General features: G+C 45.2%; 1 protein-coding gene across 16 annotated transcripts in view; it reads left to right on the top strand.

The window, feature by feature from the left end:
- SYT17 (synaptotagmin 17) overlaps nucleotides 1-26,619 on the top strand; it is a 76,152-nt gene that overhangs the window by 25,612 nt on the left and 23,921 nt on the right. For 12 of the 16 annotated variants that reach the window (XM_005307188.5, XM_008173028.4, XM_065558926.1 and 9 more), the window contains 2 exons: nucleotides 16,285-16,405; nucleotides 17,209-17,364. In XM_005307188.5, coding sequence (XP_005307245.1) covers nucleotides 16,285-16,405; nucleotides 17,209-17,364 — 277 coding nt within the window. Of the gene's footprint in view, nucleotides 1-16,284; nucleotides 16,406-17,208; nucleotides 17,365-17,475; nucleotides 20,560-20,605; nucleotides 20,778-26,619 lie in introns of those variants that run through there. The other 4 variants (XR_010590852.1, XR_010590851.1, XR_010590850.1 and 1 more) reach the window with 2 other exon arrangements.

Genomic DNA, 26,619 nt, shown 5'->3' with positions numbered 1-26,619 from the left:
GAAAAGGCATAGACGAGGAATGTAAAGATAGAAGGCAAGATGTCTGTTTTATGGTGACATTTAAAAATAGACGGAAACTTCATGAACTGGAAAGCTATAGGAAAGCTGGTCCAGATGGCAAGAGCTACAGAGAAGAGAAGTGAATAGTGGTGAGAAAGAAAAAGCAAAGAGGACAAGGGTTTTAGAAGTGCAGAGAAAGTGGCTGTAAAAAGCTACCAGATCAGAATGGCAACTACTTTGTGCTTACTGTGGCCAAGTGTAAATGACAACACACAGTGCAAGGCAATGGAAAATCAGGACCGACTGCTGTGAGGCAGTGTAGGGTGAAGCAAGTCCAAGGATGGTTCCTTTAAAAAAGGAGTGCATCTTTAGAACTGGGTCCGGAAATGAGCAGAGACAAGGGAGTGTGGGCACACATCTTTTTGCAAGTGAGAAGGTGGATAGAAGCAAATGCATGTTTTCCCTAAATTAAAGGCATGATCCATCTCCTATTGAAGCTGATGGGAGTCTTTCCACTGCTTTCACTGCTGTTTGGATCAGGCAAGCTCTTTAGCCCTCACAAGATTCATAATGGAATATACAGCTTTTAATTTCTAGGGAGTTGGTTCAGATCCAGCCCAGATCAATAGTGAGCGACATTTCTTACTGTTTGGCTGCTTGTTAGTCAACAGCATGTACAATTATTTTGGCTCAGTTCCCAGGCTAGTGAGCAGGAGTCCACATCACAAAAACCACCATCCTAGCAGACATTTTTGTTATCAGAGATGCTCAGGATTGAAAGTGCATGAGCACTGTTCTGTCCTCTCGGCCCGTAGGAGAGATCCCTCCAGCTCAGGATTGGGGCGTGTTGGCAGGGCATCACCTCATATGCCGTCCCTGGTCTGTGGATCAATCGAGGACTTCATATTCAGCCAGGCTCTTGAACCAGTGCCTTTCACAGACACTACATTCACAAGGAAGATAGAGGGCTTGATCCTGTAAGGAGTGGAGCACTCTGGCGCCAGTCCGGCGAAGCACTTACGCCGGTGCTTACCTTCGGTGGGGCTTAAAATTGATCATGTGCTTCAGTGCTCGGCTGAATTGGGGCCAGAGTGCCAGCACCTTGCAAGATTGAGTCCAGAAAGAGGGCCAGTGATCTGCCAGTTCAAATAGTACCAGAGCCAGAAAAGAAGAAATATTTTACCCTCCTTAAATAACTCCATACAATGGAATTGCCTGACTATTGTAAAGTAGGTTGAAAGTACTTGCTATATCTATGCTCAGAGTCTCACATTTCTCTGTAGAGATTGATTAAAATAGAGTATGCTGCACCCTTAGTTTTATCAACACATTATTATTTTTTGAGGGGGAGGGGTGTTTATGAATAGGTAGGTTGAAATGTTTTGGACCAGTGTTGATCAGAACTGAGAGATCATTATTCTGCATGTGAAAATCCATGTCTTGCTGGTGTGTGAAAATTCATAAGAACTCCTTTCCCCCTCCCCAGAGATTGTCATGGAGCTCCGTCTGATAAAAGACTGGGGGGTACTTGCTGTACCTTTCCTTTGAACCTTCATATCGCTAGTACACTTGAGTGGCATTCACTTTTTGGGAACATAGGTTCATAAGTACAGGGCTCAGTGGGAGTCTAATGGGCTTCTTGCTTGAATGTTGCACTCAGCCTTAAAGAAATTGCTTACAAGAGATTCAAGCTTCCAACAGCTCTCTGAAGCTCTAATTTTGATTCCTGACTCAAGAGTAAACACAAAATATGTGTCCTCATTGTTCCTCTCTGACCTTAACAGAGATATTGATTGGTAAAGAAGAGGGGTACAGAAATTAAAGACTCAGTTTATAGGTCATTTCTGAGCATTTCTTTAGCAACTTATAATGAACTCTCCACCGTTCATGTCATGTGTTTTGGAAGTCTTCACTTGTGAATGTATTGAATTCATTCTTGGCTGCAGAATTCCCAGACTTTTCAGTTTTGGGTCTATGGAGCTGCAAGTGCCATTCTGTGGAAATGTGCACATCATTTGCATTTGGCTGTAATATCCATCATTTAAAAAAAAAAAGCAGGTTTCCATAATGCCCTTCACAGCTAGACGAAAGAAGTTGGACAGAAAATTAAAAACCAGTAAAACTGATCATCGGACAGCTGTTTCTTTGGCAAAAGTTTTGAAACAGCAGTTGGTTCAGAGATTTGTGCATCCGCATAGAAACTAATTCCACAAACTTGGCTAAAAGCCACTGAGCATGCCAGAGACTCCAGTCAGTATTTTGAACATGCCCCAAACCGTAGCAGCTGTTGAACTAAACAAGTGATGCAGAACTTCCAGTAAGGGAGGGAAACCAGGGTTCTGTTGCTGAGTCCTTCCCTCACTAGACAGTGAGGAGATGGGAGGATTGAATGCTGGGGTTAGCTAAACTCTTCTCAGCCAGGGTGAGGGAGAGGAGGGAGAGTTCTTCCTCTGCCTTTTAGCAGTGCTGCCTCTTACTTTAACCCCTGGGAGGATATGCTGTAAGTGGCCTGCCCTCTGAAGACAGAGCTAATGGGATTAGATACATGTAGTTGAGACAAGGCCCCAGTATGTCTGGTAGTATGGGGATTGGGTTCCAATGTGGTGGATTGCAGTAGGAGAAAAGGGCCTGTGAAGAGCTGTGGGCTCCCTTTCTACCTGAACTTTTCCTCCTATACAACTCTGACCCACCTATGCTGGAGGAGGCCTCCCAACCCCATCCTGGGACCAAGAGGAGGCATCACAGAGCACCTGCTTCACTTTCTCTGTGATGATAGTGGGGGTAACTGAAACTCTCTGTAAGGAGGGAAGATCACAGGGCCACTGCTAGTTGGCGTGTGACCTGAGGGATATACATACAGCTAACCTGGGAGAAAGTCCCCCCATGAGGTGGAAGTGGAGCTGAACAAATGCCCCTTCAGTCTAATATTGGTTATATGTGTTGCCTGATCCTATTTAATGGTTAATAATGATAGTATTGATTGCCAATTGATCAGGCCCGGCTCCAGGGTTTTGGCTGCCCCAAGCAGCCAAAAAAAAAAAAAAAAAGCCGCGATCGCGATCTGTGGCGGCAATTCGGCGGGAGGTCCTTCACTCCCAGGCGGAGTGAGGGACCGTCCGCCGAATTGCCGCCGAATACCTGGACGTGCCGCCCCTCCCTGGAGTGGCCGCCCCAAGCACCTGCTTGAGAAGCTGGTGCCTGGAGCCGGCCCTGCAATTGATCCTAATTAATGAGCTGAGGATAATAGAGTTCTTGTCCCAGAATCAATCTGCACAGAACTAAAACCAACTTGTTCAGTATCTTGTAGGGAACCTCGTGGTATATGGCAAGGACACTCACACTGCAGGCAAAGCCTTGGCGATTTTTATTAGAGCCAATGATAAAGACAGAAAAGCTCCAAACCACATAAGCAGAGAGGAATAATACAGTATTGGGAATATCTCTGGTATCATTCCTTGCATAAGCTCTTAGACTTATATATAGTAAAAGCTTTGTTATCCGGCATGTTGGGGAAATGGGGGGTGCTGGTAATTCAAATATTCCGGTTAACTAAGAGTTATACTTACCAATGGAATACCTATTTTCAAATAATTAGAATACAGTAAAATGAATAAAGTATAAAATAGTATACAGGTACTCACCAATCCAGTAGTAGTGTCGCACTGCAGAGTGGTTGGTTTCTTGAAGCACTTAGGTATATACAGGTAATGTTTTCTATACAATAGGTTATCTTCTGACACTACATATCACTATGGGCCGCACATGGAGTACACCCAGATCACTTAACACTAAATTATACTGAACATAATTTAATCTTTGATGATTCAGAAGGCACTTCAGCATCTTGCAGTGCCTCAGGGTCATCATTATCAACATCAATTATCATTGTAGATGCAGAAGGTGTAGGAGATTGGGCTGAATCTGTAATGACCCTATGACACACCTTGGAAGCTGCTTTTTTGAATAAATCCCCCATATCATCTTGCTTGCTTGTCTTCTGCCTCTTTTGCATAAAAGGGGAGTGCAGAATGTGCAATTGCATAACTTCCGGGCCAGGATACTAGTCCCGGTTACTAGATTGAAGATTTGTATTGGGAGATATCAGAAATGCCGGTTAATAGACTTTCTGGTTGGTAAAGAGCTGGAGAACACAGCTTTTACTGTACAACTTTCCTTGAGAACCTGGTGGTGAGAGACAAAGGACCAGCCTTGCCTCTGGCTGGCCAAATGAGTCCGATGGTCCAAGTTCCCCAATGCCTAAGATTGGCGATAGATAACAATAGAGCTGAAGGGTTGAATGATACAAAGCTAACCCCCTCCACCTGGAGGTTTGCCCTATTATAGGGCCTGAGAACTATCATGCTAATGCCCAGCCTTCCATGTCCAAATCTGACTTCCTTGCCCTGATCATGTTGGGGTGCCCTTATCCGTATTAATGCCATTTAACTCATCATCACATATGTCACCTATTGCTCAGCCAAGTTTGTGGTTAGATATGTGCCGATGATTCTATCCTAAAATATCCAAGCCCAGTAGCACTTCAGTGTTCCTGCAGTTGTTTAGTACCATTAGGTTCCAACTCCTGCTATTGAGCAAGCTATTCCTAGTTCCCCAAAATCTAAAGGTAGCTGTCAGGCCATTTATCTATCCCAAGGATCACAGACCTACTAGGCTTGGCTATATTTATGCTAACTTGCTTAAGCGATTGTCTTACAGGATATGGGTTTGTAGGTTCCTTGAGTTACTGAATATAATAAAAGGCTAAGCTAGCTCCATGGGCTACACATGTTGGATGAATATTCAGTGTGCTGCATGGGGATTTGCCCAAGTGATCCCCATTAATTTGAATGGGTCTGCATGGTGCATTGATAATATAAGAATAATCCTGTGCTGCTCACTAGCTCCTTTTATCCCAGGCGCTCAAAGTGCGTGACAAATTTGAAAGAATTTAGCCTCACAACAACCCTGCAAGGTGGAAAGTATTCTCTCCAAGTAAGGCTGGGGAGAATAAGTGACTTGTCCAAATTCTAGAGGGATTCACTGGCAAAGCTAGTGGGACTACAACCCAGATCTCATGGCTGTGTTTTAACCAGGCTTTGTGCTCAGTACCCCTAACCATAGGTGGGTAAATTGTTGCCAAGGCATACTATACAGCAGCTCAGACCTCCAAAAGTCTTTAGTCATTTACTGTAGGAAGCTGCAGGAACAGGGTGTACTAAAGCAGCAGTGTTCTAATATACCCAAGCAGGTAATGCCAGGGATAACCTTGAGGAGGAAAATCAATTTGAACCTTCATTAGAAGCACTGTATAGATCTGCACACTGATGTAATGCACTATGTACCTCTGGAGTCAGGGAGTCTTTGAGCTGTAGAACTCTGGGCATGTTGTAGCAATCTCAAACAGTCTGGAAGGCCTGTGAACGGTGCACTGCACTGTTCCAAACAAGATGTGCTAATGGCAAAATTAAACTCTGCTTCTCTCGAGACAGTCTTGCTGTGTTCCAGAGATGGCAGAAAACACGAGCCTTTTCTGTGAGGGTTGGATTCCTCCCCAATGATAGTTACAGAAAGTTCTGTATCAAAGACAACCCAAGGTTACAGACTCTAGTAACAGGCTGCATAATGCACCCATAAAAAGGAACTGTGAAAGATGAAGCAATAATCAGAACTTCAGGAAAATAATGGACATCCAAGACTGGATGTCACTTAGCTACCTAATCTAACAGGAAATTGGTTTCCCAGGGTCAGCTGGGATCAAAACACAAACCGGTATGTCATCAGCATTACAATTGTAACTGAAATTATGCCTTTAAATGATGGTGCCTAAGGGAGACATATACAGCAAACAGCATAGGTTCAAAAACTCATGGCCTGTGGTATTCTACAGTATCTCTAAACAGAACTGGAAACATACCCACCTGTTATACTGAACGATATACCTGCCTTGTATCAGAAAAAAATGAACATTCACTTAAAGGGGGTAGTAAAGATTGCCACATACTGGTTTTGTTTGTGGTTTTAAGGTGTAATCTCTTTTCCTTATGCATCAAGTTAGGCATTTAAATTTACAAACTTTGGGATGTAAGTGTATCCCTGGATCCCGTAGTGGGGAAATATTAGAGGTTTTGCCATAACTACTGTGAGCAAAATATAAAGTGGACCTATACAGGCAAAACCCACAGCATTTTTTTTCATTAAAAGGTCTTCGACAAACAAAATTTAGACTCTTCTGTTCCTTGAGCACCAATAAAATAAATATGGCACCGAATACATAAGCTTCCCCCTTCCTTTGTTCAAACCCTGCACTTATGTGGAAGAGAGAGAGAGATGTCTTTATCAAACTTTCCCTGTCCTGCCTGAAAAGGCTTCAATGTTGTAACAAAAAGATGCTTAAGTGCACAGAGTCACTAGGGAAAAAATATTGTAACATTTCCTCTATAGTATATATGATATATATTTATATAATAAAAGCAAGGAAACGAAAGGGCTGATGATTATGGAGTCATGCCATATTTATGCAGAGCATTGAGAGGGAGCCCTCCCAAATTTGACAGGCACATGGAAGTGAGAAACATTCCTCTCCAACCAATTATGCCAACTTGAATTGGCCTGAGGCTTCTAATTTGCTTCCGACCAAACTAAGTAAGAACCCCTCCACCAATCTCCTCTGACTCGGTCAGCTCTCCTAGCTGACTTGTCGTAATAAAAATAGCCATCTCACATCAACTGCTGACTTTCCCCAGTTGTCTCCATTTTGCTGGCTGAACAAATGACTCTATACAGCCAGGGCCGGCTCTAGGATTTTAGCCGCGCAAAGCAAAAACAATTTTGGCCGCCCCCCCTTATTTAAATACCCCACCCCCGGCCCCGCCTCAACTCCGCCCCTTCCCCAAATCCCCAGCCCTGCCTCCTCCCACCAGGCTCTCAAGCCTAGGCGGGAGGGAGGGAGGAAGGGGGAGAAGCGGCGCCGCGCTGCGGCCACTCGGAGTCTCCCCGCCCTCCCAGGTTTGAGAGCCTGGGAGGGAGGGGGAGACTCCGAGTGGCCGCGGCGCGGGCGCCGGTTCTGCCCCTCCCTCCCAGGCTCTCAAGTCTGGGAGGGAGGGGGAGCAGCGGCGCGCGAAACGGCCGCTTGGGATCTCCCCCTCCCTCCCAGGTTTGAGAGCCTGGGAGGGAGGGAGAGATCCCGAGCGGCCATTTCGCGGCCACTCAGAGTCTCCCCCTCCCTCCCAGGCTCTCAAACCTGGGAGGGAGGGGGAGATTCCGAGCGGCCGCGGCGCGAGAAACAGCCGTTTCGCGCGCCGCTGCTCCCCCTCCCTCCCAGGTTTGAGAGCCTGGGAGGGCGGGTGAGTAGCAGCACGCGAATCAGCTGTTTCGCGCGCCGTGGCAGCAGCAGCGGAGGTGAGCTAGGGCGGCCGGGGCACATTTTTAGGGGCGGCATTCTGGCGCCGGCCATGCCGCCCCTAAAAATGTGCCGCCCCAAGCACCAGCTTGTTTTGCTAGAGCCGGCCCTGTATACAGCACCCATTCTTCCTAGCGCTGGGGATTTCATCGCTGACACAAACCCTTCCATTGGCTTCTCTAGTTCAGTGGTTCTCAACCAGGGATAGATAGGTCTTCCAGAGGGTACATCAACTCATTTAGAGATTTGCCTAGTTTTACAGCAGGCTACATAAAAAGCACAAGCGAAGTCAGCACAAACTAACATTTCATACAGACAAAATGAGAAAGTAAGCAATTTTTCAGTAATAGTGTGCTGTGATACTTGTATTTTTATGTCTGATTTTGTAAGCAAGTAATTTTTAAGTGAGGTGAAACCTGGGGTCCGCAAGACAAATCAGACTCCTGAAAGGGGTACAGTAGTCTGGAAAGGTTGAGAACCACTGCTCTAATTAGACAGAGTGTCAGATATCAATGCTCAGATTCAGCAGTGTGGACTTGTCTTGCAGAGTGTATAGCAGAGGCAAGAACTAAACCTTGAGAAGTTTTAACTCTTGCCAGGGTTTTTCTGGAGCAACTGATCCATTTGTAACTTGGTTGTTAATTGGACTCCATGTGGAGCTATTGAGGACTGTGAATGACAGGTGACCAAACAACAAGAATAAAGTTAGCAAGCATGGTTCAGCATATGAACCTGATTAATGAACAATGGGTTGATAAATCTAAGGCACCAGGAGAGAAGTGCAAGGTTACAAACAAATTCAAAGAAAAATGTTCAGTGCTGAATTGTAGTCATCTAGTTCACCTCCCTGCATTGTAGCAGGATTTGGACTATCCAGCATTCGTATTCCTACAGCTGAGCTGAAAATATATGGCCAAGATCAGGTATAGTTCACTGCTGAAGTTAAATGCCTTTTCAAGTCCCTGAGTCATTGGTATGGTAGGCTATTCAGTGAACTGCATTCTGTTTTGAAAATGCTGTTTGTCATTCTGGAAAGCACATTACCAGCTGTGCTCAACAATGAGACAGTTAAGACTATTCCTTTTTGCCATTTTCCAGCAAACCCATCCTGATGTGGTCTTTGTGGGTTGGATTGCACATTACTTCCTTCAAGGCAATTAATGGAAACATGCAGTGTTTGGACATTGCTGACACTAAGCTGGAAAGCAGTGTGACACACAAAAAGGCCTCAAGGGAAATTTAGGCCGATGATGCCTGATCCCAAGCCCGCTGAAGTTAATGGGAGTCTTTCTGTTCAATTCCATGGGCTTTGGATTGGACCATAACGCACAGTAGTTTGTAACTCATCACCTTCTGTCTGAATATTGCATGCAAGACTATTAGTAAAATATAGACCCAGTTCTTCACGGGGGCTTTGCCCCATGAACAAGTCAGGCATGTGCAAAAGGGCACAACTGAAGATCAGGACCTTACATTATCTTTGTGCTAACCGAATCCGGGATCATTCAGTAGGCAGCATTGTGCGTAGTTCACTATAGACCAAGTTTTTTAAAAAGTGTTTTGGTTAGCCACACCCATTTAGCACCTGCAAAACCTGCATTTGCCTAAATTTGTGTGGGTAGATGCCTGACTGCCTGATCTGTGTGTGCAAATCTGAGCTTTACACTCACATACCAATTTTGTGTGTGCACAAAATGAAGCAATGTTTAAAAAAGCTCCATTTTTGAATATACAAATTTAATTTTATTTAAAGCTTACCATGAATACATGGAGTCCCTACCCTGTCTTTGACAGAGCGCCAGGCCCTGTTCCATGCCCAAACTCACTGCCCTCTCCCTTCCACTTCCTGGGGTCTGGCTATGCTGGTGACTTAAAAACAATAAAACCACATAAACTTCAGCATAAGGATAGCTATTCCTAGGAGTTCCGTTTGGGCCAATGAGATACTTTAAACTCCTGTAGATCCTGATTGAAACTAAATGGGTCCACCTACCACCAGGACCCAGCAGTAATTCCCCTGAATCTTGGTGCAGATATTTAGTACCTGAGTCTAGGGTGACTTGAAGAGCCCTGCATTTCTGTCCAGCAGTGGTTCTCAACCTGCAGGCCTCTTGCGGCCCAATCAGCACACAGCTGCAGCCCATGTGACATCCTCAGGGCCATAAGGATAGTATATGTATTGTGTGGACGTGGCCCACATAACACAATGGTAAATAGGTGGAGAACCACTGCTGTACACGGTTTTAGTGTCTGCCCTGCATCTTATATTTATGCTTTGATGGATATTTACAAAATGAATTGTTTGGTGGTGGTACTGATTGTTAGTTACGCTACTGAGAAAAGTTATAGGTATCTTACTTTATGTAACACAGTTTCCAATTTGTGTTTTCCAAACATACTGGAATTTGCAAAAGCTGAACTCTGCAATGAACCAGATTAAACAATGACTGCAAGTGACAAATAAGAATGGATACGTTACAAAAAACCCAAACCAATGTAGGGTTGCTAGGTGTCCAGTTTTTGAGCGGAATGCCCAGTCAAAAAGGGACCCTGGTGGCTCTGGTCAGCACCGCTGACTGGGCTGTTAAAAGTCTGGTCAGCGGCGCAGTGGGGCTAAGACAGGCTCCCTGCCTGCCGTGGCTCCACGTGGTTCCCAGAAGCAGTGGCACGTCCCCATTCTGGCTCCTACATGTAGGGGCAGCCAGGGGGCTCTGCATGCTGCCTCTGCCCCAAATGCTGGCTCTGCAGCTTCCATTGGTTGGGAACCGTGGCCAATGGGAGCTGCAGGGGCAATGCCTGCGGACGGGGCAGCGCGCAGAGCCTCTTGGCCGTGTCTCAACATAGGAGCCGGAGGGAGGACATGCCGCTGCTTGTGGGAACTGCTTGAGGTAAGCGCCACCTGGAGCCTGCACCCCTGCCCCCACCTGTGCCCCAACCCCCTGCCCCAGCCTGGAGCCCCCTCCTGCACTCTGAAGCCCTCAGCCCCAGCCTGGAGCCCCCTCCTGCACCCCAAATCCCCACCCCAGAGCTCGCACCCCCAGCCAGAGCCCTCACACCCCTGCACTCCAACTCCCTGCCCCAGCCCGGCACCCCTCCCGCATGCTGACCCCCTCATTTCTGGCCCCACCATGGAACCCACACCCCCAGCCTAGAGCCTGTACCCCCTCCCATACTCCAACCCCCTGCCTCAGCCCAGAGCCCCCTCCCATACTCCGAACCCCTTGGCTCCAGCCCGGAGCCCCCTCCTGTGCCCCAAATCCCCTATCCCTGGCCCTACCCCAGAGCCCGCACCCCCAGCTGGAGCCCCACCCCCTCCTGCACCTCAACCTCCTGAGACAGCCCGATGAAAATGAGTGAGTGAAGGTGAGGAGAGCAAGTGACAGAGGGAGGGGGGATGGAGTGAGCAGGGGGTGGAACCTTAGAGAAGGGGCGGGGCTTTGGAGAAGGGGCAAGGCAGGGGCGGGGCAAGGATGTTTGGTTTTGTGTGAGTAGAAAGTTGGCAACCCTAAACCAATGGCATGTTATAACAATGTTAATAGGGATGGAAGAATGCCTGATTCAGATTAAATTTGTACATGAAATCACTGGTAGTCACAGGATTCAGAATTATGCAGATGGTCTCATAGACAGTATGGACCTTTTACACCAGTGACGGGCATCCTGCCGCCCAGGGGCCACACACGCCCGTCAGGGTAATCCGCTGGCAGGCCACAAGACAGTTTGTTTACATTTGCACGGCTGCCCACAGCTCCCAGTGGCTGCAGTTCTCTGTTCCTGGCCAATGGGAGCTGCGGGAAGTGGTGGCCAGCACGTCCCTGCAGCCCACACCACTTCCCGCAGCTCCCATTGGCCGGGAAGGGCGAACCATGGCCACTGGGAGCTGCGGGCGGCCGTGCAAATGTAAACAAACTGTCTCGCGGCCCACCAGCGGATTATCCTGACGGGCCGCAGGTTGCCCACCACTGTTTTATACCCTACATGCCAACCTGTGACTGGTCTGCCAGGATTCAGAATCAGCCGTTCAATAGACTTTGTCCTAAGTGGCAGCAGCCTGTTCTGTGGTGCAGTGATCAGATGAAGTGCAGTGATGTCTGGGAAATTTTTTCTGTCTGTGAGACTAATCCACAACTGATTTCATAGAGTGTAAAGACCCACGTTGGGAGCGACCCAGTGTCAAGCTACTGTCTACATCAGCCATGTGTAAGCAAGTAGATAATCAGCTACCCTAAGGGTTGCTGTGGTACTAGGAAAGGGTTAGGGATCAGGATATTACAATTGCCTAGGTGCCCCACAAGCAATGATGACTTTTTGAGCAAGGGGCTAGACAGTATTTGTTGAAGCATGGATGGTGTGTTGCTCTCCAAAAGGAAGGCATCAACTATCCTTAATAATATGCCTAAGGCTTTTCTGCTAGCTTAAGCCAGCTATTAAGGGCTTGGGCTCATCTCACAGATGGTTGGCAGTAGTTCCCCGAGCACATGCACAATATCAATAAGAAACTGGCTGGGAAAAATCGTCTGGTAAAGACAGTACATTTCCACTAATTTTTCTAAACACCTCTATCATAACACCCACTCAGCTGCCTGTTCAGTGCTGAGACTGGGCACAGTCGTGTGCTTAGGTAGGGTTTGGACCTACCCTTGGTGCAGAGTACAGTGTGTATATTTTCAGACTTAGATCTCCCATGGGCAGTGCCTTCCTGACCAGAGGGAATTACCTGTGTAATGAAGATTCAGAATACAATGCTAGCCTCTTAGGGTATGTCTTCACTACCAGCCGGATCGGTGGGCAGCGATCGATCCAGCGGGGATTGATTTGTTGTGTGTAGGCTAGATGCGATAAATCAATCCCTGAGCTCTCTCCTGTTGACTCCTGTACTCCAGCGCCGTGAGAGGTGCAAGCAGAATCGATGGGGGAGCGGCAGCAGTCAACTCACCGCGGTGAAGACACCGTAGTAAGTCGATCTAAGTACATCGACTTCAGCTACGTTGTTCACGTAGCTGAAGTTGTGTAACTTAGATCGATTCCCCCCCCCCCCCCCCAGTGTAGACCAGGGCTTAGTATCACAGTTATGATGTGTAAATTCCTTAAGGCCGACAAGAGGAAGTGCGTGGGTGGGGTGGGGTGGGGGGCTTTCTTCATCTTTCTTTTAGGTAAAACAAGAATGAAGTTCACTGTGGGAAGAAATGGAGAATGGTGAATAGTTAATTTGGAGTGTGTGTGTGCTGCATCTATTTATATTGCCATCTATTGTAATCAGGATAAGGAAGTAATGATGAGGGTTCAGGATCAGGGCATCTGTTCAGGGAGACTCATTAAGTCTGATACTTTCCATCGCCTCAGATTTTAGGTTTGACTTATCCCCCTGTTTGATTTCTCTGACCTGCTTGGCCATCCCCAAGTTTATCGCCTTAACCTATGCAATGGGCAGGGTCTTCCCAGACTGACTGTCACTCAGCAACTTCAGTTGCCTAGCTAGGTCTGTTACGTAGTGCAGCACACTCACCTTGCATAGCCCATTGACTGAACCAGGCTCTGTGACCGGAAACTCCCTTTTGTATTTCTTTGAGCATGGAGTCCAAGGTCAGAAGGGACCACTGTAATTACATAGCCTGACCTCCTGTGTAACACGGGGCATAGAACTTCCCCAAAATAATTCCTAGAGCAGATCTTTTTTAAAAAAAAAATCCAATCTTGATTTAAAAATTGCCAGTGATGGAGAATCCGTCACAACCCTTGGTAAATTGTTCCATTGGCTAATTACCCTTAGGTGTTAAAAATTTACACCTTTAATCCAGACTGATTTTGTCTGTCTTTGACTTCCAGCCATTGGATCTTGTTATCCCTTTGTGTGCTAGATTGAAGAGCCCGTTATCAAATGTTTGTTTGTTTGCTTCCCATGTAAGTACCCAGAGACTGTGATCGTCACCCCATAACCTTCTGTGTTAGGCTAAATAGATTGAACTCCTTGAGTCTGTCATTAAAAGGCAGTAAAAATAATCATTTAAACATTCTTGTGGTTCTTCTCTAGCCCTCTCCAAACTATCAACAGCCTTCTTCAGTGGTGGACACCAAAGACATAGGCATAGTATGCCAGCAGCAGTTAGCCAGTTACTGATCTGTTTCATGTGTGCCATGTTAATTTTGTATGTTCTAGTTGTTTAATGAAAATGAGCAGTGCCAGGTCACGTAATGTTTTGTCTGCCTAAATCTTCCGGGTTAACCTTTTGTCCCTCACCCTAGTCATAAAGCAGGGCTGTGGGCATTGCCAGAAAATCCCTCCGCCATAGGCGCTGCTACCATAGTCTTCCTGTTGGTTGCTGCTCCAAATACTATTTCCCCCTCTCCCCCCGAAGGAGTTTATGCAGGTTTGAGAGGAGATGATGTCATCAACCCATCTTCTCCCTCCCAGGCCAGCCAGTCCCCCTCCCAGCTTTGACCCACAGACATACAGTGGACAGGTCACTGTGCAATCAGGGGGCTGAGGCAAATACTCCCACAACACCTGGCTTGTTTCCACTGTGGTCACTAACTCAGCTTGTGTTAGCAGAATGGAGAATGTGGGGTTAAATACACAGGAATTATTTTACTCACTACTGAAATATAGCCACCTCTAGGGTGGAACCAGACAATTATTTAATTAACCCACAGTGACGCTACACATCAATTTAGGATATAAAGTGGAAAAGAATGCCATATTCAATTCAGATCTGAAGCGCAGAGCTTTGCTCAATCTACCATGTGTTCACCTGTGTACCAAATGCATCTCTGTCATGTAGTCCTGAAAAGTCAATAAGAACAATATAGAAGAGAAACTACTGCAGGGGAATCTGGGTGGGCAGAATGTAATTACCAGAGTTGGGATTGGACCAGAATACCAGATTCAATGGCTCCTACTCATCTTGTGCCCTAGGATCTTTAATGAGGGAAGTAAAAGAAAGGGCCTGTATTAAGAAGCAGCAGCCACCTCTGTGATGTCCTGCTGCAGGCCACAGGAGGATCAGAGTTTCCCAGCTGAGGATGGGTGAGGGTGGCAGGAAATGGAGGGTCCTTCCCAAACCTAGAAGGAATCCTGAGGCTTTATTTACTTCTGAAGAGAGCTCTCCTGCTCGAGTTTTGTTCTGAGTGTTATGGTTCATTTCAGACCGAAATGCAGAGCCACACTCATCTGGAACTGCTACATTTTGCCTAGTTTCCCCCGAAAAATGATTAACTGGCTAATTTCACTGGAATCTAAGCCCCAGTTTGTTCAGAGCCCTGCCCGGGTTTACCTGAAACTTGACCTGGGTTTGTATACTTTGGTAAACTTGCCCCTAGTTTCAGGTTTGTGACAGACATTTACCACAATACTAATTGCTGTTGTCATTTGTGTCCACTTGTGGTTTATAACATCTCATGCTGTGGGTGCCCTTGTCCTTTCTGTAGTGATTGTGGTACCATTGTTTCTCCTATTCCTTGCTGAGATGGGCCACACAGATCAGATCTGGACCTGGGTCTGAACTTCTCCAGTGCTTGGATGTGGGAGTTTTTGGGGTGGGCTCAGCTCTGGTGGTGAGAATAGAAAGATACTATGGTTATTGCAGGTATCGGAAAGGTGAATGTAAAACCAACAATGGTGCTCACTGGATATGTATTTCCATCACACTCATGCATCAGGAAGCTTCAAAGGCAGTGCATGTCAATCATTAGTATTTTAAGCCATCGCTTTTATGCAGCTTTTAGTAATATCAGCTCTCAGACACTTTTTCTTTTACTTGTTTCAATTAAGTCAACAAAAGGGGGATTAATGGATAAACAGCTATGCTTATATAAAGCTAAGGTCAGGACACAGTCTGCTGAATAGCAAGGACACAGGTAAGCCTGGCTCACAGATAACTGCATGACATGCTGCAATATCAGGGAATAAGGGCACAAGTTCGTTAAGTGAATGCCACCTCTGAATTTCCTCCCTATTGTCAGTTTATATCACAAAGGAAATGCTACTTAATCCTGTAGAGTCTGATTCTCTAAGCATTCTGTGCCCAGAATTTCCAGAGTTGTCAGTGGTAGTTCTGCGTGGGGCTGTTTTTCAAGATTGGGCCCGTATTTTGTATGTTAGCAGCAGATCAGTCATGTTCAATTATTAAGATTAGAACTAGACGGAAAAACTTCAAATGCAAGCAAGAAAAATTACAGCTCTTGAGATTCCTCCTCCTTGTGCATCCTGTTAAAACAGTTCTGACAGGGTGACAACCTGTTCCTGTCTTCGCTCTCTCTATGCAGACGAGGGCCCTTCAGCTGCTAAACACCCCAGTGCAGTTTATTCACATTTGCTCTTCCCATCACCTTACTGTTCCACACATCATATTAGATACAGTTTCAGTTTCTCCTCCTCAGGTCTCTGCTGAGGAGAGAGCATTCTCTCTCCAGAGACTGGTTCTCATTCTCCCTCCTGCACTGCCTTCCTGTGCTTTCTTATACCTCCTGGGTTAATGGGCCAATTTCCTCATTGCTCCTCCTCCAGACCCATTGTAATCCACTAATTAGGCCCTGGGGAGAATTAATTGGTGTTTAAGTGACCAGAGTGCTGGCTCAGCTCTTGGTTCCCAGCACTCTGTCACAGGCTCACTACAGAGTAATGATGGCAGTTTTAAAACGGAACCATGTTCAGTGATTGAAGTATAATATAGTGAAGCAAACCTATTAGCAGGGGATAGTATCCTTATTTTTACCTTATTCAGTGCAAGGCCCCAAGTGGTTCTTGAAGATGATGAAAATGGAATGTGACTTTACATGTTTTTCTGCCATTTCAATCAATTAGGGGATCTGTTTTTGTTGGTTGAATTGCAGTTGTCTCTCGATCTGACTTTGCAGTTGTGTAATCTCATATTTCCTTTTCCCTGTAGAACGAAGTCGAGTTGGGAGAACTGCTGCTATCACTAAATTACCTTCCCAGTGCAGGACGACTGAACGTAGACATTATTCGAGCGAAACAACTTCTTCAGACAGATATGAGCCAAGGTTCAGGTAATGGGCAGTGTATTTCTCAGATCACGCCTGCATGTTTGTGTGTGCTCTAAAGTTGTCCTGTATAGTTAGGCTGCCATTTTTGATTCCACCTAAGTGATTTGGACACTCGGTTCCACTAAAATTAATGCATGGCTTTGAATAGCTCTAATATATGTTTTAAAAAATATATATATATAAATCAAACATTGAGAGTCCAAGTCTACTGGTTGAAGCATAAGATTGGGAACCAGGAATTTCCAAATGCTGTCCCTGCCTCTGCTTTTGTGGTTTAGGATTATTTCTCAATGTTCGTGCTGTGCTTTGCAGACACAAAGTGTTGTGTGAATGTTAAATATAAAGGCGGTTTAATTCTGCAAAACTTGTTATGCTGTGTGATTTTTGACAATGTCTACTCACCCCGCACCTGCTTTACCTGAGTATGGGGAAAGGTCGATTTCATCATTCTAGCAGCTGGTGATTCTCTCCCTCACGATATATTTCCCTGACTCCCTACTTCAGCTGCTGCTGTTGTCAGACTATTGACATGTGTCAGTGAGACCAACATACCTGGCTTCTGTCAAGGTCGCCATTCGTTGCACTCCATGCAGAATCAACAGAAACATTCTGAATTTTGCTGCCTGAGACTTGTACATCTTCACTGCAAGTCACCTGGTACCTTGACAGTCCAGATCCTGCCCAAGTGCTCTTTTCCTGCACCGTGCCGCTCCACACTTTGGTCCCAACTGTGCAGAATCTTTCTGAGACAGAAACATGGACTAGCTGCAACTGTAAAGCTGGAATTGTGTTTGTGTTTCTTTCAGATCCCTTTGTGAAAATTCAGCTGGTTCATGGATTAAAATTAGCCAAAACCAAGAAAACCTCTTGCATGAAGGCTACAATAGATCCTTTCTACAACGAGTCCTTCAGTTTCAAGGTTCCACAAGAAGAACTGGAAAATGCCAGCTTAGTATTTACAGGTAAAAGCATTCTTGCTATTGAATTGATGCTATCTTGGCTGTCTCAGAGGTAAACAAATCAGCTGCACCATGCATGCACTTTAGCCTACGCAGTATCTTCCTCTTTTTCAGCAAGCTAACGTTTATGGGACAATCAGCTCTGTCATTTCTAGAGGAGCTTAATTAGCATCACGCTTCTCTGCACAGAAGCTTTCCTGGTGTTGTCACCTGTAGTATGGAACTGTCTAGGAACTCACCTTGTCAGTTTCATTCTTAATTGGTGCTACTGGGAAAGCATTTCCACTGAGGAGAGAGGCAGGCTAATTGAACTGGGTCCTGAAGTGCTTCATGGAGAAGTCAGAGGAATGAGAGACAGGTAGAAAGAAGTATCTGATGATCAGCCTAGGACTTAAAACAATACTCATTTTGGGACTCAACATAATTTTCACTTTGAGGATTGTGCACATGTCTTGTGCTAACCCATTGTACCGCTGTGATATAAATTGATTTGTTTATGCCTGTATTTTTAAAGGGACACTATTAAGGTACTGAGCTTCCAAAGTAAGTGCTGAGATTTATTGTTGACTGTTCGGATTTTGTAACACTCTGAAAAGAGATTGATAACAAATGTCCAGGCGTTTTGGTGGGTTTTTATTCGCATTCTTGAATTTGGTATTTTCTTACTTCAATTATGGAAACAGGCAATGGAAATTGACACACAGAAAAGTTTCTCAGAGCAGGGTTAGATAACATAGTGGTAAAAATGACTGCTCCTGGTCTATGCTGTGGCTTACATGGTTGATAGCACTGGAAAAGATGCATTATTGCGGAAAAACATTTAAGAAGTTTCTAGGGGCAGACACAGGGTAACTGGAAACTGAAGCCTTCTTAGTAGTTGCACAGTACATGCAGCACAAGTAGTGGCAGTGCAGGCTTCCAGGCGCTACCTTTCAAAGTGTCTTAACCCAGACCTGAAGCATCTGCTTTTATGGGTTTTCTATTGTAGCAAAAGGAATGAAGAAGGTAGTTTGTATTTTCCTGCCTCTTCAACCCTTGGCTTGTTGGCTGAGACTTCCAGCAAAGGGTATGTCTAGACTTCAAAAAAAACACCGGCACCTGGCCTGTGTCAGCTGCCGCAGGCTTGGGCGGCGGGGCTATGAAATGGTAATGTAGATGTCTGGGCTTGGGCTATAGCCTGAGCCCTGGGACCCCACATCAGGGCTTCCTGCCTGAGCCTGGATGTCTACATTGCAATTTTATAGCTCCACAAACCCAAGTCAGCTGATACGGTGCCTGTTGTGATGATTTTATGGTATGGACGTCTGTTCACTAAGAATCGGGCAGAGACCACTAGCTCATCTCAGTGGGCCACTGAACTGCCATTGGATGGTGGGAATTTTGGTCTCTGCTGACCTTAGTCAGATTTGAACTAGTAACCTAGAAGTGAAAGGCTGCATAGCTCACTATTCATCTACTGAGCAGTCCACTCTCCCAATTGTTTTCAGTAGTAGGGGTTTGAATGATATTTCTGTGGGCAAACAAGTTGTAGAAAAGAACAGAGTTGTATAAAGACCATTTCTGTTGTTCATATTTTAATACATGCTTTCATTACCAGGAGGAGAAAATATCAAATTCAAGAATACAAAAAAAAGTTGTTTTGAATTGTATTTTAACTTTCATTTCCACTTTTAAATGCCATGCTCAGAAACATTAAAAACCAAATTCTGCTTTCATCTGCGCCAGTGCAGTTTCACTGGGGTAACCAAGAGCAAAATTCATCCCCAGCATTCTCTGTGTTAACTTGATTTTGTGAATGGTGGCAATGCCTTTGCTAAAAATTATAATGCAAATAGGATTCAGTCCCAGTTGTTACATTGGGCTAGATGGTAGCATTCATGCCACTGTGGTGCAGAGGGCAGTGTGGAGCCAAACGGTCCCTGGAGGAGCACTATCTCTCCCAGTGCTGTATAGGGGGTGCATTTTGCCCCAGACGTTGGGATGCAGTTGATTGCTCCCTCCGTGGCCATGAGTCCATCTGCTCTTCACCCCACTTGCCCCCTTTTTGGCATTGTGGTCTCTGGGAGGAGCAGGAGTGAACAGGCCCTAGAACTGAGGGAGAACAGGGGCTGCCACTGTGGACAGCCTCTTCTGCAGCCTTGTAGAGACCCTGAAACTTGATGTGCCCCAGTCCTGCAACCAAGCAAGGGCCATGAGCGGAGTTTATGCTCCCGTGAATTAAAGGAAAAGAGAGAAGGATTTTTTTTCTTTTTTTGTAATGTTCCAACAATGTTTCTGAGCCATTCAAAAGAGAATCTGCACCCAAAAGACAATATTATTGTAAAACTCTGTGTTTCTTACATGCCAGAAACGGCTGTCAAGTCAGTATAAACAGCTGAAATTCAATCCATTAGCTTGTTTCCAAACATTTCATAACAAATGTGATGCTGATCAGCATTTTAAATCTTGCCCTTCATGCACAGAAATTTCCACAGCAAAAAGGCTATATTTAAGCATGACTTTACATGCACGCCATCTTGAATGTTCCCTTTCATGTGTAATGATGATTTTGTTCCTGGAATCTTCAGCCAGGTGATCTCTTTCTGCAGGAGTGAAATACTCCGGTGCTTACCTACAAAATACCAGCTCCCTATAATCAGGAACAAGGAATAAAATACAACACAATTCATTAGAACAAATGAAGTTGGTATTAGATGGTTGGATGGCTGACCTTTTATTATGGATATTTTTTTTTAAATGAGTCAATCAGAAGCTAACTGATTCATAAAAATAAACTATCACATGGTGTTACGTAGCAGTAAGATTTAACTGATAATATTTGAAATGATCACATCACAGGGTTGTTTGTACCAGAGGGCACAAAATATTCATTGTTGAAATCACGGACCTGTGATTATCTACTGCATCATCAAAACACAGTGTCATGGAGTACACAGTACTTGGCGAGATCGATAGGGCCAGATTCTGATAACCTTCCTCATGTTGAGTAATATATCACTCTGAGTAGCCCTGCTGCTGGTGATATTGCAGTTATGCCTAGAGATTCCAGCCAAGATCAGGGCCCCATTGTGCTATACGAACCAATGGTGAGAGACGGCATCTTCCCTGCAGAGCTTACAGTCTATAGATGAGACAGACAAAGGGTGGAAGGGGAAGCAGAGGTACAGAGGGTGAACTGATTTGCCCAAGATTACACCACAGGTCCGTTACGAAACCAGTATTAGAACCTGCTCTCATCCCCTAGCCACAAGACTACGCTGCCTTTCCATTGTCCTACTCCGTGCTAGCAAGGGGTATCAAAACCTATTATGAAGAGTGGTGAAGAAGGAATCCTATATGGCCACATAGAAGCAAGTGGAGAACAGATATCCGAAGCAATATCATGGAAATAACCTAGTCCAGTGGACTTGGTGATGGTAAGGGCTCTGGGCCAAATTCTTTGCTGGTGTAAACTGGCAAAACTCCATTGACATCAATGCAGTTGCATTCGTTTAAACCAGTAGAAAATTTAGCCCAATTTCATGTTATGTCTGTGTGTGCTTTTAAATAAATAAAGGTAAGCAGCTGTGACTACTCCAAGGGTGGCTGCATTTCTCTGTTGGGTGAGTGTTCCCTACATTGCCTTCCCTGGATCACTGGGGTATTGTGTGGCTTAATTGGTTCATGCTTGCGAAGTACTTTGAGATCCTCAAGTGGAAGATGATCTAGAAGTGCAGATTATCATTATCGGAGCTGAATTTCTGTCTGAAAATGAGAGGAGCGGAACCCAAATCCTTTGGTTATTTTGCATGTATGCACAACAGGAACTAAAGCCACCTCCTTTTTTTCTTTTAGGTCTTGCTTGCTCTAGCATCCCTTAAGTCAGTTAATTAAATTTGCTGATGAGAAAAGAGCCAATTAAAAAGGAAAGTAATCATGCTGCGATGGGTGGCTAGTGATACCATGAAGGTATGTAGATCTGTAAAAGCACCCAGGCCAGCCAGTAGCTAGATCATCTTCAATAATTTAAAATAAACCATGTCAGTGGCTTCAGGTATTGGACGAGTTCCATAGCTGTCTTAAGCTGGCATCGTTTCATTGAATTCAGTGGAGCAACGCCAGCTTATGCCAGCTGAGGATCCTGGCGCACTCTGTGCAGTTGGTGATAAATTCAGAAGTGACACACTATTTGATTTAGGATACGCCTATACTCGAGCTGGGAGGTGTAATGGATGTCCCACTGCTAGGTTTGATTGAGTTAGCCCGCTAAAATTAGCAGCATAGCTGCAGCTGTGTGGGTGGCAGGAGAGGCTAGCCCCCACAATACACTCCCATCTGAAACCCTAGGTATGTACTTGAGGTGGCTAGCCTCTCCCACCCCCCAGGCAGCCCTGGATATACTTCTGTCTCTAGTGAGCTAGCTTGCTCAGTGCTAGCGCAGATATATCCGCCCAAACTGGAAATTACAACTCCAGCTCCAGTGCAGATATAGCCTTAGAGCAAGAAGACTTTTGCGTATATTTTTCTTGTGTCCATTTATTTAAACTGCATAGTTTTCAGTGTACTATGGTGGGACGTGCATACAGTTCCCATTACTTTTAATGAGAGTTGAATGTGCAACATTGCACAGACAACGCCGACAAATGAATGTCTCTTTCCCTTTATGCAAGTCTCATTTCTGCAAATTCCCCCTCCACGCGTATACCCCACTCCCCCCCCCCACCTATCATATGATTCTCTCTAGCTTTGGATTGAAAATATGAATTGTAGCCATCCTGTTTAAGCACAGCATTGGATCTACCTATACATAGATGAACCATGAGTTTGAACCTTAGTATGGTTGACTTACAACATAGCACCCTATTTCTGATCGACTGTTATATGCCAGGTTGAGACATCGCCATGGACAGCTGTCCATCAGTGTAGCCCATGCTCCCATTGAGGAAGCTACAGATGCTAATGAAGATGAATTTTATCAGCAGCTAGCAGCTGTGACGAATCTGTTCCACTGCACGACGAACTTATTGTACTCGTAAATATGAACGCTGCACCAAGTTGTCCCAGAAATGGCTTCAAAACTATTCTTGGGCCATTTTCCTCTGGAACAATAAATGACAACTTTGTGAGATTACTCTTCTTTTGTGCTTTTCATAGCATTACCAACACTGGCTGTTGGTTCAGGCACTTAGATATCTGGCAGGAAACCTGGATATTCAACGATGGGTGGATGAGGGAGAAACTGGACCACATATTGATCAGAATCGTAGCATAGTAAGGTCATACTGGGTCTACAGAGGTGCATAAGCCCTGACAAATGCTCACCATCATCACTTTGTTGCTAAAATGCCAGTTACTCCTCTATTTTAACATAAAAGTGTGCCCCTCATGAGACATAAAGCACAAGGTATCTGTGAAAATTCAGCACTTGCTAATCTGTCTCAGTGGAAAAACAAATTAGACACACTTGGCACTCTCCTGGATGACGTAGAATTAGCTTGGACAGTCATAGGCACAATCATCTGAACAGCAGTAGATGCCATCCCAGAACTGAAATGCTACACGCGACGCCTCCAGCTGTACAGTGGGATGTTTCAAATATTGCAAAAGAAATAGACAGCACCATGATGACACTGATCAGAAATGTTTACAAGGTATTTTTCAAGCGTGAGCAAAAGTGACGCCTGAAACTTATTTTGAGAACTTGACAAAAGAGTCAGAAGAAGGAAGGAGACCTAATAAATTTCAGCAGCCATTCAAAGCTATATAGTCACTTCGATCCAAAAATGAAAGCGTGGTAGAAATGCACGGTGTTTTTATTCTCTTAGCCTTTTGTGCACTTGATAGACAGCCCCCAGTGCTATCAGCTGGTTAATTCCACACAGACCATGGATTGGCTCTATGCAGACAAACACAACAGCTATTAAAGAATAGTACGTGTTAATTGTCATGTGTCTCTTACTAAAGGAAAGATGGAATTTGGCCTGGACACCAGAATTATAGGCAGTTAATTTCAAGTGGAGCCATAGGATCATTGCCTACCAAGTACACAAGCAAGCAAAAAGGGAGTTTTAAACCCTAGAGATTAATACCTCCAAGTGCACTTGTGGATGCCAGTGTTGGGGATGTAAAGATACCTACTCACCTCAGTCAAGAGCGATGCTGGAACTTGCCAGGCTATACTTTTTTAATCTGAGTTTTGATCATTTTCCAAAAGACACTTCATTATAAAGTGGAAAGAAACTTCTTAGAATCCAAGAAATGTGGTCGTTCATGTCTGTAAGCTAGTTAATAAGTATTAATGTTGTTAATATTAATAATATTTGCATTGCAGTATTGTCCAGATGGCCCCCAAAGCACTAGTCCCTCCCAGGCAAATGGCCTGTTAGTAACTCATTAACATCTTTTCTTCACTTACCTGATATAAAACAATAATCTTTTGATAACTTCAGTAAGGGAATATATGCAACCATGTGATCCTATTGCTGTCCCACTTCTCTTCTTCCTCTGACACTCCATGCTGTGCCTATTTAGATTGTAAACGATTGGAGCAAGAAATGTCTTCTTTATGGCTGTACAACACGGAGCCCAGTGGAGCCCTGCTTCTGACTGAGGCAGCAGAACACTGTTATAATGTAAATAATAGCTAGTAATTGCATTGTGCTAGGCACTGTGCAAGCACAGTGAGAAACACAAACATGGGCCCTGCCCCAAGGAGTTTACATTCTAAACATGAGTCTGTGTAACAAACAATAGGAGGTGAAGCGGGGAGATTGCTCTTAAAATGGAGGCATAGCAGGAATCCTCTTGCTGCACCCTAAAATGTAAAATACAGCAGAGCGCTCTTAAAGGGATGTGCTGTAAAGCGGGGGGGGGGGGGGGGGGGGAGGGGGGAAGGGAGCTTGTGCCATTTTTGCTTTTTGGCACTGTATAATTGCGCATTGCAGGATCTGGCTATAACTTTTGGTATGTCTATGTGACAGTCAGTGAAATCCTTTACTTCTAAATTGTTTGTAGCTTTCAGTCTGGCTAGCTCCACTTCTCATGGTGCCATTTCTCAATAGAGTCTGAGGGTACAGCTTTTAAAGTGTCCAAGTCCCATTTTTAATAGGGATTTAGGGCCAGATTTTCCAAGATATTTAGCTGCATAAAGATTCAGATGGGTGCCTGATTTCAATGGAAATTGGGTACCTAGGCGCTTATCAAAACTCCAGTAGGTGCCTAGCTGTATCTGCATCTTTAGATGCCCAACTGCTTATGACACCTGGCCTGTAGGCTCCTAAATCACTTAGGTGGTTTTGAAAATTTTACCCCAGGGCTCTAATTAACTTCTGCTCAATAGAAACTGCTTTGGCTAAAATAATAATCTAATTACACTGCCCAGTAGTAAAACAAACCTGTTTCACCCCTCTTTTCCCCACCCTCCCCAAGGAAGATTCAAGGGAGATTTAATTGCATCTGAATTTTTGCAGAATATTTCTGGTTTGGGTTTTGTTGTTGGTGGTTTGGTTTTGAACATCCACATATTATTGAAAAAGATTCCTTCTGTTTGTGTTTAAGGATATTTATTCCTTTTTTAAGCCATTACAACTTGATGAGAAGACCTAGCGCGTCCATGAAATTCTGTGTCGCTGTTGGTGATAGATGCTTGTTTTAGGCATAGGTGCTGGGTGCTTAGGGTGCAGCTGCCCGCCCGGCTTGAAGTGGTTTCCATCATATACAGGGTTTGCAGTTTGGTTCAATGACTGTCAGGATCCCCACTATAAAAATTGTTCCAGCACCCCTAGTTTTAGGTACCATTTTGTGACACAGAATACATGGACACTAATGGCTAGTGAAGTGTAACAGTGAAATAGTGTAATCTGTCACTATTCCATCACTATGCTACATCTGGTCACCTGTTCTGCTGAGTTCACCACGCTGACCAAACAGGAAATACAATTCAAAAGTTCCCGGTGTTTTTCCTGTGTACCTGGCTAGTGCAGCAGAGTTGAAAGTGCTGTCCAGAGCGGTCACATTGGAGCACTCTGGGATAGCTCCTGGATAGGGTGACCAGATGTCCTGTTTTTATCGGGACTGTCCCGATATTTACTTGTTTGTCCCGCGTCCCGACCGATGTTCTGTCGGGAAGCGAATTGTCCCGGTATTTTGCCCTCCAGCGCACAGGCGGAGGGGGCTCGTGCCCCCCCCCGCCCCAACTCGGCCCCCACCTACCCCATTGGATCCCTCCCCAAATTCCTGCCCTGGACCCACCTCTTCCCCAAGCACGCCGCATTCCTCCTCCTCACCCCTCCCTCCCAGGCTTGCGCTAATCAGCTGAATGGCGGCACAGGTGCTGGAGGAAGGGGGAGAAGCAGGACGTGGCCCCCAGCTCAGGGGAGGTGGAGGCGGAGCAAAGGCAAGCTGGTGCGGAGGGGAGGGGGGCTGGGCATGGAGCTGCCAGTGGGTGTTCAGCCCCCACCAATTTTTCCTATGCTCCGGCAGCTCTTGTTTTTTTCTTTTTTTTTTGTTTTTGTTTTTCCCTCGGCTCTTGGTGGTGGTTGTTGTTGGTTTTTTTTTTTTTTTTGCTCCGCCGGTGCCCGCGTCCCAATATTTCACATCTTTCATCTGGTCACCCTACTCCCGGAGGCCAATACCATCGAAGTGCACAGCGCTGCATCTACACTACCCCAAATTCGACCCAGGAAGGTTGATTTTAGCGCTACTCCCCTCGTCAGAGAGGAGTACAGCAGTTGATTTTAAGAGCCCTTTAGGTCAGTGGAACGGGGTTGGTTGTGTAGACGCATTCATTATAAAATTGACCTAACATGGCTAAATTAGACCTAACCTCATAATGTAAACCAGGCCTCAGACTATTAGTGACTATTCTACAGGCTTTACTTTGCCTGTGCCTCTACACACTTCATAGTAGGACTCTTGAATGAGGGAGAGACCTTTTCTATGTGGGGCATATTCACTGGTGAGACTTTATTTGATACTGTAGTTGAGTGAAAATGTGCTTAGTATACCACTGAACCAGAACACGATGCTGGGCCAAATACCCTGCTGGTGTAACCAGGAGCAATGCATTGACATTAACAGAGTTGTGCCTGCTTATGCCAGTAATGAATATGGCCCTTTATCTACAAATAAAGATTGTAAATAGGTATGTGCCAAAACCAGAACCATTTATCTGACTGACATGCACAAAGTTTTGGAAAATGGATCTGAACCCTCCTTATTTTGCAAAGCAAAACCACCATGGCACAAAGTTCTGTAAAAACAAATGCATCCATATCTGAA

The sequence above is a fragment of the Chrysemys picta genome, chromosome 10 (assembly GCF_011386835.1).
Source record: "Chrysemys picta bellii isolate R12L10 chromosome 10, ASM1138683v2, whole genome shotgun sequence".
NCBI classification, from domain to species: domain Eukaryota; kingdom Metazoa; phylum Chordata; order Testudines; family Emydidae; genus Chrysemys; species Chrysemys picta.
Note: the sequence above shows the minus strand (reverse complement) of the source record. Positions and strands in the feature narration are given on the sequence as shown.